Source organism: Barbus barbus, assembly GCF_936440315.1.
Source record: "Barbus barbus genome assembly, chromosome: 2".
In the NCBI taxonomy this organism is placed as follows: Eukaryota; Metazoa; Chordata; class Actinopteri; order Cypriniformes; family Cyprinidae; genus Barbus; species Barbus barbus.
This window is the reverse complement of record NC_136730.1, coordinates 25,021,762-25,034,556: the sequence shown is the minus strand read 5'-3', so window position 1 is coordinate 25,034,556 and position 12,795 is coordinate 25,021,762. Positions and strand designations below refer to the sequence as shown.

General features: G+C 38.0%; 2 protein-coding genes across 19 annotated transcripts in view; one reads left to right on the top strand and one right to left on the bottom strand.

The window, feature by feature from the left end:
• Positions 1 to 528: 528 nt before the first annotated feature.
• LOC306878606 (kinesin-like protein KIF9) lies at positions 529 to 9,094 on the top strand. The gene is made up of 21 exons (XM_079431037.1): positions 529 to 621; positions 735 to 835; positions 1,628 to 1,793; positions 1,887 to 1,993; positions 2,073 to 2,303; positions 2,688 to 2,771; positions 2,919 to 3,011; positions 3,179 to 3,326; positions 3,549 to 3,613; positions 3,694 to 3,771; positions 4,153 to 4,221; positions 4,364 to 4,468; positions 4,572 to 4,627; positions 4,713 to 4,803; positions 4,900 to 5,036; positions 5,906 to 6,046; positions 6,174 to 6,382; positions 6,496 to 6,675; positions 6,962 to 7,074; positions 7,637 to 7,732; positions 7,845 to 9,094. The coding sequence occupies exons 2-21, from the start codon at positions 737 to 739 to the stop codon at positions 7,866 to 7,868; spliced, it is 2,292 nt and encodes a 763-aa protein (XP_079287163.1). The 5' UTR covers positions 529 to 621; positions 735 to 736; the 3' UTR covers positions 7,869 to 9,094.
• Positions 8,101 to 12,795, bottom strand: part of scrib (scribble planar cell polarity protein) — an 86,755-nt gene continuing 82,060 nt past the window's right edge. For 12 of the 18 annotated variants that reach the window (XM_079430923.1, XM_079430912.1, XM_079430915.1 and 9 more), the window contains 2 exons: positions 12,093 to 12,147; positions 8,284 to 10,411 (listed from right to left, as the gene is read on the bottom strand). In XM_079430923.1, the coding sequence (XP_079287049.1) occupies positions 10,287 to 10,411; positions 12,093 to 12,147 (180 nt within the window). In that variant the 3' untranslated portion in view covers positions 8,284 to 10,286. Of the gene's footprint in view, positions 10,412 to 11,947; positions 11,982 to 12,092; positions 12,148 to 12,795 lie in introns of all 18 variants that reach the window. The other 6 variants (XM_079430919.1, XM_079430920.1, XM_079430928.1 and 3 more) reach the window with 4 other exon arrangements.

The following is a 12,795-nucleotide window of genomic DNA, read 5'->3' as shown; positions in this document are numbered from 1 at the left end:
AAGCAGCAGATCGAAAAGGTCAACTAAAGACCTTGAAGACTTGCAAAAAGTATGTGACTTCAAAATATACTGAAATGCCTCATTTACAAGTGAAAATTTCCAGGCTTATTGTCCTTTTGCGCCACCTGGTGGTGATTTCACGAACGAGTTTCACATGTGACATGATGTTACGTTTGTCGTGCACGATCAACTTATTTTTTAAATTAGATTTATTTTTAGAATTTTTGGTCACAACATAGTTTTTATGCCACGAGTCCGTTTTGATGACTTTGCAATAATTATAAAATCTTAATGAAAAATGAGAGAGAGAGAATTCAATTCAAAATTGCTTTATTGGTATGACTGTAAAAAATACAATATTGCCAAAGCTTGAAATATATGTGGAGAAATATAATAACAATGAAAAGATCAAAATAATAGAATAAAAACATTATTACAATATAAACTTAAATAAACAGTGTAACAAATAAGAACGTGTGAACATTTCATACCACAGTGTTTAACACAAACACACTCCGGCTGAGGGTCACTCTGTGGTGGAAACACAGCTCAAGGCGTTGTCATGACAACGGTCTCCAACAACAGCGAGGCTAATGGTGTGCTAGCGCACGGGCCGCTAAGGTGAGTCTTCGAGACGCTATTAAACCACCACGTTTACTCTTGCTCGAGATTAAAAACACAACTCTTATGTCATATAATAGTTTAAACAGACTAATATGTGGCGCTGTGTGCAGGAATGATGAGCTCGCAGGCGTCTCCGGTAAAGGTGTTCATTCGCATCAGGCCCACAGCCAGTTTTGCTCATGAGCTTATTGAATGCCTACCAGACCAGCAGGTAACCTATGCCATATGCCCAATTTTATCTTGTTCAGATGTTTGCTGTAAATGTACCAATCTGTAAAGTTAGCGTTGTATTGTTTCTTGCAGCCTGTTTTTATTCCAACAACTTCAAACAGCAGTAAAACATAAGTCCTATAAAAATACTTTTGTGCAAGTTATAAAGATTCAAAGAAGATTTCCTTCTGGAAATGCAGGAGGATTTGGCCAAAAAGTCAAAATATTTAATAAAATCCACATTTAAATAATTGGCCAAATCCATTTGTAAGTCGATTTGGATAAAAGCGTCTGGTAAATGACTAAATAAATCCACAAAATTAGAATTCAACTAAAAATTCAACATCAAAATTCAGAGAGAGAGGGAAAACATTTTCAAGTATTTAAAACTTTACTTTATAGTTTTCAAGTATTTAAAACTTAGCCAACATTAAAGTGGTCCCAGTTTTATTTGATTACAATCCAGTTTAAATCTGTTTCTGAGAATAAATGTCATTAATTATTTAAAACTTAACCTCTTTAGCCTTCAGTAGAGAAGAAGAGAATTTGAGACACGTTCTCTTTGGAGAAATAAAAAACAAGGGGTCACTCTGACTTTCAAAAGGGAAATCCTGTGCATTCAAAATACTTTTTAAAGCACTATTATTACAACCTCTGCATAAAATTAAGGCCAGAAATGATTAAATCACATAGTATTGGGATCACCAACAGGGCCAAATCCACAGGAAACATGCTTGAATAAAACAGATTTATTAATGCTAATTATGCCTGTCCTTTTTTTTCTCTGTCTAAGACTTTGAAAGTGAGATCAAGGAAAGACTCCAGTAAAGAAAAGAGGAATAATCAGCTGAGCTCATGGGTATTTCAGCTGAATGGGGTGCTGGATAATGTGTCACAAGAGGACACCTATGATCGTGTTGCCCAGAGTGTAGTGCTGGGAGCCTTCGCGGGCTACAATGGTTGGTCATTCAAAAGCATACATCTGAAAATCACAAACATTCACATAGGCAGTCTATACTTTGAAATAAAAAGCTTATCAAATGTGTTTTTAGGTACATTAATGTGCTTTGGGCAAACTGGAGCTGGGAAAACGTACACTATGACAGGTGCTGCAGAGACTTACAAACACAGAGGCATCATTCCTCGAGCCATACAGGAGGTGATTCAGATTTATGATAAAGAAGCACATGCCAGTGTTTCTGCTCTTATGGCTAACAAACCATTTCTCATTTCCTCAGGTTTTCCAGGAGGTGGAACATCGTGCAGATCATACCTTCTCTGTTCATCTTTCCTTTCTGGAAATCTATAATGAGACTATGGTAGACTTGCTCTCCAGCATAAAGCAAGGAAAAAGTTCGAATAGTGGGGTCTTAACTGTGATAGAAGAACCAGGGGCTGGAGTCTCAGTTAAAGGCTTGTCTTTACATCTGGTTCACAATGAAGAGGAGGCTCTTAATCTGCTTTTCGAGGTAAGAGGTCAAGTCATAAAGCCATGAGGTATTTGAGCAGCTTATTAAAAAAATAGCACATTTATCGCAGCAAAAATAGTCTATTTCCAGTTAGCTGAATTCTTATCGGGTTGTGTTTGCACCGTTAGGGGCAAAGGTTTGCTCTTATCTCTCATCACTTCTGTTGACAAATTGGCTAATGAAAAACAACACAACATAACCACCATCAGAAAAAACAGAAACTTCATTGTGGTCCCATTACATTAAAATGATTTCCAAAACATGAATGTTTTGCCCACATGATCAAAAGCAAAAACTAAAGGACATTTAGAATTGGATTTTCATATTTGTGTTACAAAATCAGCATGTGTGTGATAAATAACATTGCTCCCACTGCACTAACAGGGGGAGATGAACAGAATCATTGGAGAACATGCCCTTAATAAACATTCCTCCAGATCTCACTGCATTTTTACTATACACATTGAGGTAAGTCCACAGCCTCATCAGATTCATGATCTCAAGACTAAAATATATTGAACATCATAGGATCTTAAAATGCTTGGGTAAACCTGCCTTTTTTACACAAGGTGGTACTATTTGGCATGACATTAAATATGTTTGTGTGTGGCACAGTCTCGCTCTCGCACACTGTCGGATGCAAAATACATCACCTCTAAACTGAACCTGGTGGACCTGGCGGGATCTGAAAGACTTAGCAAAACTGGGGTGAGTTTATTTCTCCTCTTATCATAACCATAGGTGCCTTACAGTTCAGCAGCAAACTGTTGAATAGTTTCTCAAATATTAGCACCATTGTGTTAATCTTGGCAAGCTCCTCAAATGCTTAGCTTACATTTTACAGTTTTTACTCTCTACTCTGTTTTTTACTCTAGTCAGAAGGTCAAGTTCAAATGGAGGCCATGTTTATCAACAAGTCCCTGTCTTTCCTGGAGCAGGTCATCTTGGCTCTAGCTGACAGACGTAGGGAACATGTTCCCTTCAGACAGAGTAAACTTACCCATGCTCTCAAAGACTCACTCGGTTAGTGTGCCCTTGCAGTTAGTTTCTCCCATAGAACTTCACCAACAAACCCACATCAATTAGAAGTTGAGCTGTAGCAGCAGCTAGTGTTCAGCCATCAACATGTAAACATTCATTTTGGACAATGGGGAAATCTTCATTTCTGATAAATAAAAATCAACAATCTTGAATGGGACATGTGTGACCTAATGATTTCTCTCTGGCTCAACTGTTACCACACAGGAGGAAACTGTAACACAGTGCTTGTGGCAAACATATATGGTGAAGCGGCACAAATTGAGGAGACGGTGAGATGTTTTTTTTCTTTTTTTTTTTTTACCAAGTCTAAAGTAATATGTCTAAAAAAACCTCTTGGTTCTCTTGGCAGCTTTCAACTCTTCGCTTTGCCACCAGAATGAAATGTGTGCAGACAAAGCCGTCAATCAATGAACATGTCGACCCAGTGGTAAGATTTTATCCCCCGGTTTCACAGACAAGGCTTAAGCTAGTTCCAGACTAAAATGCATGTTTGAGCTGTCTCAACTGAAAATATCTTGCTCTGACATATCTTAAAATGTGTCAGTGTCATTGTTCTGTGTAGAGATGCACACCTTAATGTTTTCTTCTAAGGCATTTTTGTAAAAGTTGCTTAAATATCTTAATTTAACTAAGGCCTAGTCCTTAAACTAAGCCCCGTTTGTGAACCCGGGCCTGTGTATTACAAAGCTAATACTCTGATCATCTGATAATATCTAAGAAAGATTCATGCACACATTCAATTAATGCATAACAGTTTTAATGCAGAAAATCCTTTCAGATGATTGTTAAAACTGTGACTGTTTATCAGCTCCAGGTGCGAAGACTAGAGAAAGAAATCCAGTTTCTTAAGGAGGAGCTGTCAATGAGTAACACACTGGTGAGTACACAACATACACACATCCAGAATCTGTGACTAAAATCTGATGCTTTTCACAAAGCACAATCATCCCAACTACCAAGTTCTGGTTTCCCAAACTATGACACTTCGGCTTCTAATTTGATGTCCTCCTTACTTGTAGACTAATCGGGTTGGAGTTTCTAATGATATTTTGTCAGAGGCACATGTGGAGGAAGTGAGGAGTCAGGTGCAGAGATATCTGTCTGGATTACTGGATGAGATCCCGGTAAACACCATAGTTTATACCTCAATTCTTCAAATATTCAAGTCCACATTTTCATAAATCAGTCTTATTTTATTAGAACTGAATAAATTATTGAATCTTTCAGATTGTGAGCATTACACAAATTCAAGAGGTGTTTGCCCAGTTCAAAAAAGAGGTGGTGTAAGTAGAGTTACCTATTCATAAACAATTTCACAATACTTAAAATGGAAGTCAATACAGTAATGTTTGAATGTGTATTAAATAGGGAGCAGCAAAAGAAATTGCGAGAGCAGCTCGGGCCGCAAAACTCTTCCGTAGAGAAAGCCATGAACACAATACCATCTACTGTTGCAGAGGTTAGCCATTTACAGATATTTGGTGGACAACAATACTTCAGTGAGACCTGAAAAGGTAGAAATTGATGTCTTGTGCCTCATTAACTGTGCTTACAGGTGCAGGGGTCTGTAGGTGCTGTTGGCGAGGTGGAGAGTTGTGGATATGGCCTTGGTTTAGCTAAATCTTCACAGAAACATCAGCGAACTGTGTCACCAAAACCAAGTAAAGCAAGAAAAGACAAACAGATCAGCAGGTGACAATCTCTTTCTCTAATGTGCGAGACAGGATGTGAAAAATTAACGAGTATTCATGTTTAAATCTAGATATTCGTGTTGAAATACACAATGTAACATTTTAAAATGTACAGCATCATACAGTTGCTGACTTTGTGAATATTTATTGAGAACTGCTCACCATACACTACACGACTGAAGATGCATTCCGAACACAACACAACACAACTCGCACAGAAACAGGCACTTCATTGCTACGAGATGCATGATAAATGAACACAAAATGTTCTAAAATAAGCTCAAAATATCAGACATGTTTTATATCATCAGTCTGAAGCTAAAGAATCAGAGTCTGTGCCCATCAAACACCGCATGATTGTTTGTGAAATCGGTCAACTCTGGCTATAGGCAAAATCTGCAGCCTGGCTCTGACTCTCAACAGCTAGTATTGACTCATCCAGACTGCAAACAGGGGCAAAAATCGTGATGTGTATTTCAGCCTTTAGTTTGCCATGTTCTCTGTCAATAAACGTGATGAAATCTCCGTGACATAGAAGATAGTGTGATGCAATTGTGTCCATCTACCCACTCATTTCAGTGGCAATTTTCTGGGAATGTCAATATTTGAACTTAATTTGAAAAAATAAAACAGCAAAGAGCATGCATCACAATCATATTTCAGAAATTTAAATGTTTAAAATGATCTCATTCTAAAAACATTTCCACTAAGTAAAAGGCCATAATAGAACACTTTGGTCATCAAACAATGTCTCCATCCATGTGTATAAGTAAAAACCACTGTAAAATAGGAGCATTTGAAGTAAAGAAAAACTAACCAAATTTTGACTACAAGACTGAATTATGGTACTTCGAATCTGATCTTGAACAGAAAGGAAGGAGCAGTGAGTCAACCACCAGTGGAAAATACAACCGAACAGCAAGCCGAACAGCCTCTAAACCTGAGTGAATCTGACATGACCACACAGGAACCCGAACAACAGGCTCCAGAAGAAGAAGAACACAGAACCGAGTACGTACTACTTTACACTAAGCAGAGCCGGTGAGCTTGAGGCGACCTCTGCTGACGGTACCAAGTACTGCAGCTGCTAATAACTGTAGACTAGGAAAATACATGTCGAATTTAATGTATTTCTCAGCTCTCCTCCACCCAAAGCCGAGGCATTTGAGGATTTCAAGGCAGAACGAGGAAGTGAGATCAACCGCATACTGAAGGAGAACAAGGCTGTGCTGTCGAAGCGCACGACCCAATTACGCATACTCTCAGATGTCATCAATGCCACTAAACGGGATCTTGACTATATTACATATGAGCTGCGGCAATTCAGAGAGCGAAAACAAGGCCAAGGTGAGTATTACACGGTGTATGCGAATCTACATGAATTTGCCTACTGTAGGGAAGTGTAGGAATAGAGACTTTCTGAATGAGATGTAATGAGATTCTGTTGGTTTGTTTCATAGGTCAGTTTGTGAGTGCGGAGGGGGAGCCTGTGCTGGAGGAGGCTGAGCTGTCTCTAGTGATGCAGCTGAAAGAGCTCAAGAACCGTTATAGACAAGCCTACGAGGATTTCAGAAGCACAAAGACTGAAGTCAGCTACTGTCGGCACCTGGTGAATCAGTGCCGCACACGGCTGCTATCAGGTGAGTTTCTCTGGTTCTCCACACAGCAAATTGTTATTGTTAGTCTCTCCATGGTTCTTCTGAGGCTTCCGTTTCTGATGAGAAATTAAATAACTCCACCGATTCAGACAACTACAATTGTAATACACAGTCACTGACTCACTGTCAACATTTTGTGTAACAAAAACACATTTGCTTACCTGATCTATACAAATATATTCATAGTTGTATTTACTGCACCTCGCTATTATACACAAGCTCATCTTTTTCTAATGCCACAAAAATGTTTTTGTTTTGTGTTTGCCAGAGTTTGAGAGATGGTACGATGAGTCTTTCTTGTTTCCGGATGAAGTGTTGGCAGTCTTAGAGACAGGACCAGTTCGACCAGGTCACATACCTGTGGACAAAGCTTTAACACTGGTCAGTAACATTCCCACATGTGCTCATGTTTGAGAAAAAGAAATGTTTCTCAGCATATTAGAAAGATTTCTGAAGGATCATGTGACAATAAAGACTGAAGTAATGGCTGCTGAAAATTCAGCCTTAAATTACATTTTGAAATATACTAAAACCGAAAAGTTATTTGAAATTGTAATATTTCACAATATTACTGTTTTACTGTATTTTGATCCGATAAATAGATCAAAGATACAGTAAAACAGTAATATTTGCAATATTGGTGAACATGACTTTTCAAAAACATTACAAACCCTTACAGATCTCAAACTTTTGAACTGTAATGGATATACTATCTATTAAAAGGCACCACTTTTTTTTTTATAATCCTTGCATTTTCTTTCAAACACATTTAAATGTCAAAGAGTGGAGATCTTAGTCTGCGTTTTACCACTAAATTAAAACATCTCAGGAAAGGTTTGACATGTTTGTTGGAAACAATGTAACGAGCAGAAACTATTCAAAGTTTGATAATGTGTTAGACTTGTTCCAGTGTGCTTGTGTCAGATGTTGTATTATTGGACAGATGGATGATGAAGAGCAAAGTGATGGTCTCCATCACAAGCTGCATGCAGACAGTACTGTGTCGTTTTACAATGCCTATAACAGGACTCTAAAGAGGGTAAGACATTTACACACACCCAATTCTAGCCTTCATTATTCAGCACTCAAATGATGCTGAATGCAATGCTAAATTTATTTAACTATATAATGAAGGAGTCTTTCATTTTCAGAGGGGAAGCAGACAGGTGTCTTGAAGTCCAGAGTCTGTGAGGGGCAGCAGGAATAAAACAAAACTCCCTATTCTTTCAGTTATCTGATGCAGGTCTCTGTATGCTCAGTCTCTGGAGTACTTGACACTTGCTGATTCCATGAATGTGTGAAATCACTAGGACATATGAAAACATCTGCTATCTGAAATCTGCTTGTGCTGTATCATGTGCTAATCTATCCTTAAACTTGTAATTGATATTGTTCAAACGCAAAGACAACGTCTTAATGTTTTAATTTGTCAGTTTCTGAAAATAACATGCTGTGTATTTTTAACTGTACATTACTATTGTTAGTATTTTTTTAAATATCAGTTCACACTTTACAAAATATTTTCCACTTTGAAAAAGCCGTAGTTTGCTCTAATTAGAGGCAAGAACAACCTCAATACATCAGGTTGTTAAATGAAAAGTAAACTTTATTATTCCTGAACCACAAAATAGACTTCTTTGGTTGTACAAATTCACTAGTTACAGTCCTGAATGAGCTCTATCCCCAGACCTTTAGTCCCACCCTCTCCTTTAGCACAAAACTAAACAAAAAAATCCTCCCCAACAAGAAATCAAGACAAGAAAACAATAATAAGAGATCAAACTCTTTTGCTTTGAAAAAGTAAAAATGTAGTGAATCCCATTATCCCATTGGTTACAGAACCAACTTCTTTTTTACTCAAACTACAATTTTAAAAAAATACAATGATGAGCAATCCCAAACTTTTAACCAAAACTGAATTTCAGTCGATGAGAGCAACACAAAAGCTAAGATTAGTAAATAAAAAAAAAACTGAAAAAAAGTTCATATGTTTGACAGGTTCATCTGGAAACAGTGTTGATGGCAGCTAGGGTGGTGAACAACTGATTTGAGAACAGTGAAATAAAACTGTTTATTAGAAGGAATAATAAAAGTCTATCATATTAGTCCTCACACAGGATTGACAGTAAAATTGCAAAATTGCAATAAGCCAATATACAAACACAGGGATCAGTCAGTCAAGACCCTGGTAGAATCATCTATACCCTCCAGACTTTAGTTTGGTCTTGGGGCAGAAAGGCTCAGATTCAACTCTGATTGTTGCTTATTTTTTAGCATTTATACATTATTCACACAATGAGCTTTTCAGTGGCTTTAAAAGTTGGAACTATTTAAAGTGTATATTAGAAAACATCTACTACCTTCACACACCTGTCAGAATAAAGAAAGAAAAGATATGAGCAATATTTGTAGATGTCAATAGAGATCGAATGTTTTCAGATGATTCGATTTCCTCCTCCCTCTCCCAAAATGGTACCATGTGTTTATGGAGAGGTAAAGTGAGGTCTGGCAAATGTGAATTCTCCACTCTTGTGTAGCAAAGGGAATGATTCAATGCATACATGGCCCAGAACAAGAAGCAGAAATAAAAACGGAGGATGTGTGTTAGTGTCCTTGAGGAAGAGGATCACCAAAGTAACAAATCTTGTGAATCTACTATCCAGTAAAGGAAGACTAGAAATCAATTAAAAGGTTTAGAATGACGCTACTCCATACAGTAGGTCAGACTTTATGATACTTCATGACCATACATATTACCAAAAGGTTTATAACAGATCTTTAAATAAGGTTTAGATGCAACCTTTCAAAAATATTACATTCATTTGCATCACCTTAAAAAAAGAGATTCTGTTTTGAAACTGATATGATATAAAATGGAAACAAAGCTTTACGCCAAGGCCTCATTTTCAATTTTAAAATGTTGTGTGCAAGAAAAACTATCCCAAAACCAAAAATCAAAATTCGTCACAAAACCACAAGTAATCAGCTTATACATATGTCCAAAATCCTCAATTTGTTCCTCTATTGTATTGGAATCCCATAGATTAAAAACAGTATATTACATTAATAAATTACATTTAAAAGGAATAAAAACTTTTTTCTGATTGTGAATTAAAAGCAACAAAAGTGAAAGTCTGGCTTACATGGGGCAGTGAAGGTAGCAGTATGTTGTCTACAAACTGAATCTCCCAAAACAAGAACACGGTTACATTTAAATAGCTCCTTTTCTGCCTTTCCACATTTCCATTTCTAGAGGAGGTTTCCAAAGTGTTAAGAAAGAAACCCACAGCATCTCTTAAAATAACTCTTCTGACAGACAGAAAACTGGGTAAAATGGGCCAATCAATCAGCCATCATCTGGACTTCTCGTAGTAAAATCTGAGCAACCCTTTTCAACTGAAAAGGCAAGACTAGCATTTGGAAGACTTACCTCCCAACCTGTGTTGTCAGCACTGAAATAAGAGTGGTTTAATATCTGTGTACAATGTGTATTTCAGAGCATTCTATGCCATGTGTGGCATCTCTTAGCATTAGATGATCACTATGTGTGTTTTATCTTCACAGTTCAGATGCATTAGTGTGTGAGTGTAAGGTTATGTGGGCACAGGAGCCTCCAGGCTGCGGCGGCCCTGTCGTAGTTTGCGCTTGTTACTGTAGAGAGCCATCTCCTCTAGAGCAGATGTGGTAGCCACAGGAACTTCTGGATCTACAACAGACACTGAAAGGAGAGAGACAACAAATGTATTAAATATTGCACTGTAAAGAGGAGCTGCCGTCTTTGATGCTGCACATGTAAAGCACCCCTTCATCCAATGAAAATAAGAAATTTGCAATCTTCTAATTGACAAGTGACAGCTTTTAGAAATGAGAATGCCCTGCTTTTATAGATGCTTCTATACCAGGGGTGGCCAAAGTTAGTCCTGAAGAGCTACAGTTCTGCAGAGTTCTGCTCCAACCCTAATCAAACCCTTGATTATCAAGTTAATCAAGGTCTAAGCCAAGGATTACTAGAAAGCTACAGACAGGTTAGTTTTTATCAAGGCTGGAGCTAAACTCTGCAGGACTGTCTGTTCAGGGCCGACGTTCCATACCACCCCCTTGTCTTTAAATGCATGTAGATTTCAGTTTAAATCCCACAAACTCCCGCAAAGCAGTGATTCAGGAGAGCCATTCGGTGCGTAAGCGGAAAGGCAGAGCTACACACCATGCAGAAAAAACCCTGCAGAGCACTGATCACATCTGGGCACCTTGAGTACACTGTTATTGAGATTAGAAGCACACAGGTAAAAATATATATGCACTGTACAGCAATGCCTTCTGGATTTTGAGATCAATCCCTATTTTAATAAAAGTTGCAGTGACAGATCTCCTGTTAGACATACAAACAACAGGTTCACCAATTTTTCAAAATATAAAACATGCAAGCTCAGAAAAATGACATGTTAGTGTTTTTATTGCCAATGCAGCAGAGACAGCATTTTGTTTTTTGGGACACTGAAAATTGCATGATTATGCACAATAGGGATGCACAATATATTGGTACCATATCAGTTATTGGCTAAAATAAAAAGATTTTGAAATGTATCTGATTACATGAGGCCTGGGAAGTAACTCGTTGTAGTCCCTACAAGCCGTTTTTGTAGGCATTAAACTGACAGAATTTTAAAAGATGATTTCATCGTCGTAACTGCAGATATCGTTTATGCTCAATCAGCAACACTACACACTAATGTTAAAAAAGTGAAATCGCAATCAACCACCCCTTTAATTTATTTAGACAGAAGTGTACAACACTGAATACGGATCATTGTTATCAGCCATAAAATCTAAATAAAAATAACTGTCAGCTTACAATTATCAGAATTTTAATATCAGTGCATTACTAGTTACCTATTGTGTCAGCCAATGCTGTTACATACTACGCCAAACAGAAGATCCATTCTAACACTTATGATGATGTTATGGCAAACAGCAGCATGTGGCATCACATTCAGACTGCCGTCAGGATGTGTTGCAAGACAAATTGCTTCCCAGTGTTAGAGAACACACCTATTTTGAAAAATTGGTAGAACTCTTAATCAAGTAACCTTGATTCTCTAAAAACAGGCTGAAGAATGAAAGCACAGAGAAACCCACAGCTCATCTGAACCTCCTGTAGATTATAAATTTTGGCCCATGAAACAAGTGCAGTACAGCAGGCTTTGTATCAAAAACCAATGCATATGCACACACAAAAAACACACAGATCTCCTACCAAAATTAGAAGAGCACTTATCCAAGGAAGTCGCCTGTGTCAAAAGGACAATAACTATGAGCCAAGTACTAGTGAACACAGCATATAAAGATACCCTGTAGACTACAGCACTGACACACACGACCCACTCATGAGGAGATCTTACCTGGGTTACTGGAGGCATCATCCATGAAGCGCACGTCATCACCTGCACCAGGAGACTGCAAGAGAGAGACAGAGCGTGAGAGGAGGAAACGGAGATCAGTAAGAATTCACCAGCTCATCTGTTTCTTTCCACCAGAGTACACTACTGAAAGAGTGAAACCTTTAGGTGTCCCCCAAGAATAGCTCTTTTTGGCTGAATTGCTGAAATGCCGGGGTATAAATAATTATAATAATTTCTCATTCAATCTAAAAGACACATGTAGATAACAAGATGAGGTCTTTTGAATGGCACAGAGGTTGTTTGGAACACGCTCTTGCTATCAGAACCATAGAGCTGTTCTGGGAGACGCCGCTTCACCTTCACCTGACCAGAAAGCACTTTTTAGGGGAGCTGATGCTTAAAAACTGAATTTAAAACAGTCCAAAAAAACTCACACCACTGCTGCTAACAGACTTACTGAGGCACATCTAGATTAAAATGCTTCAGATTGCTGTTTCAGGTCCATAAACCCTGCAAAATGTTCCTCTGTTAGAGATCCAGGGATGTGTTGTTACAGGATTGGCCTAATAATGCTGATAACGCCCCAATAATTACCCACAACACAACCTTTACCATCTCTTCACCTGATCATTTTAAGAAATGGAAGAAAATGTATAACATGCCAACCTCTGCTTTTCACAAAGTCCACTAAAAACTTGACAAC

Excerpts from the sequence above, each read along its gene's own strand:
- LOC306878606 (XM_079431037.1), top strand. The coding sequence starts at position 737 with ATGATGAGCTCGCAGGCGTCTCCGGTAAAGGTGTTCATTCGCATCAGG. Across the intron at positions 836-1,627 it reads AATGCCTACCAGACCAGCAG|ACTTTGAAAGTGAGATCAAG; the intron begins GTAACCTATGCC and ends TCTCTGTCTAAG. Across the intron at positions 4,628-4,712 it reads CAGTTCAAAAAAGAGGTGGT|GGAGCAGCAAAAGAAATTGC; the intron begins GTAAGTAGAGTT and ends TGTATTAAATAG.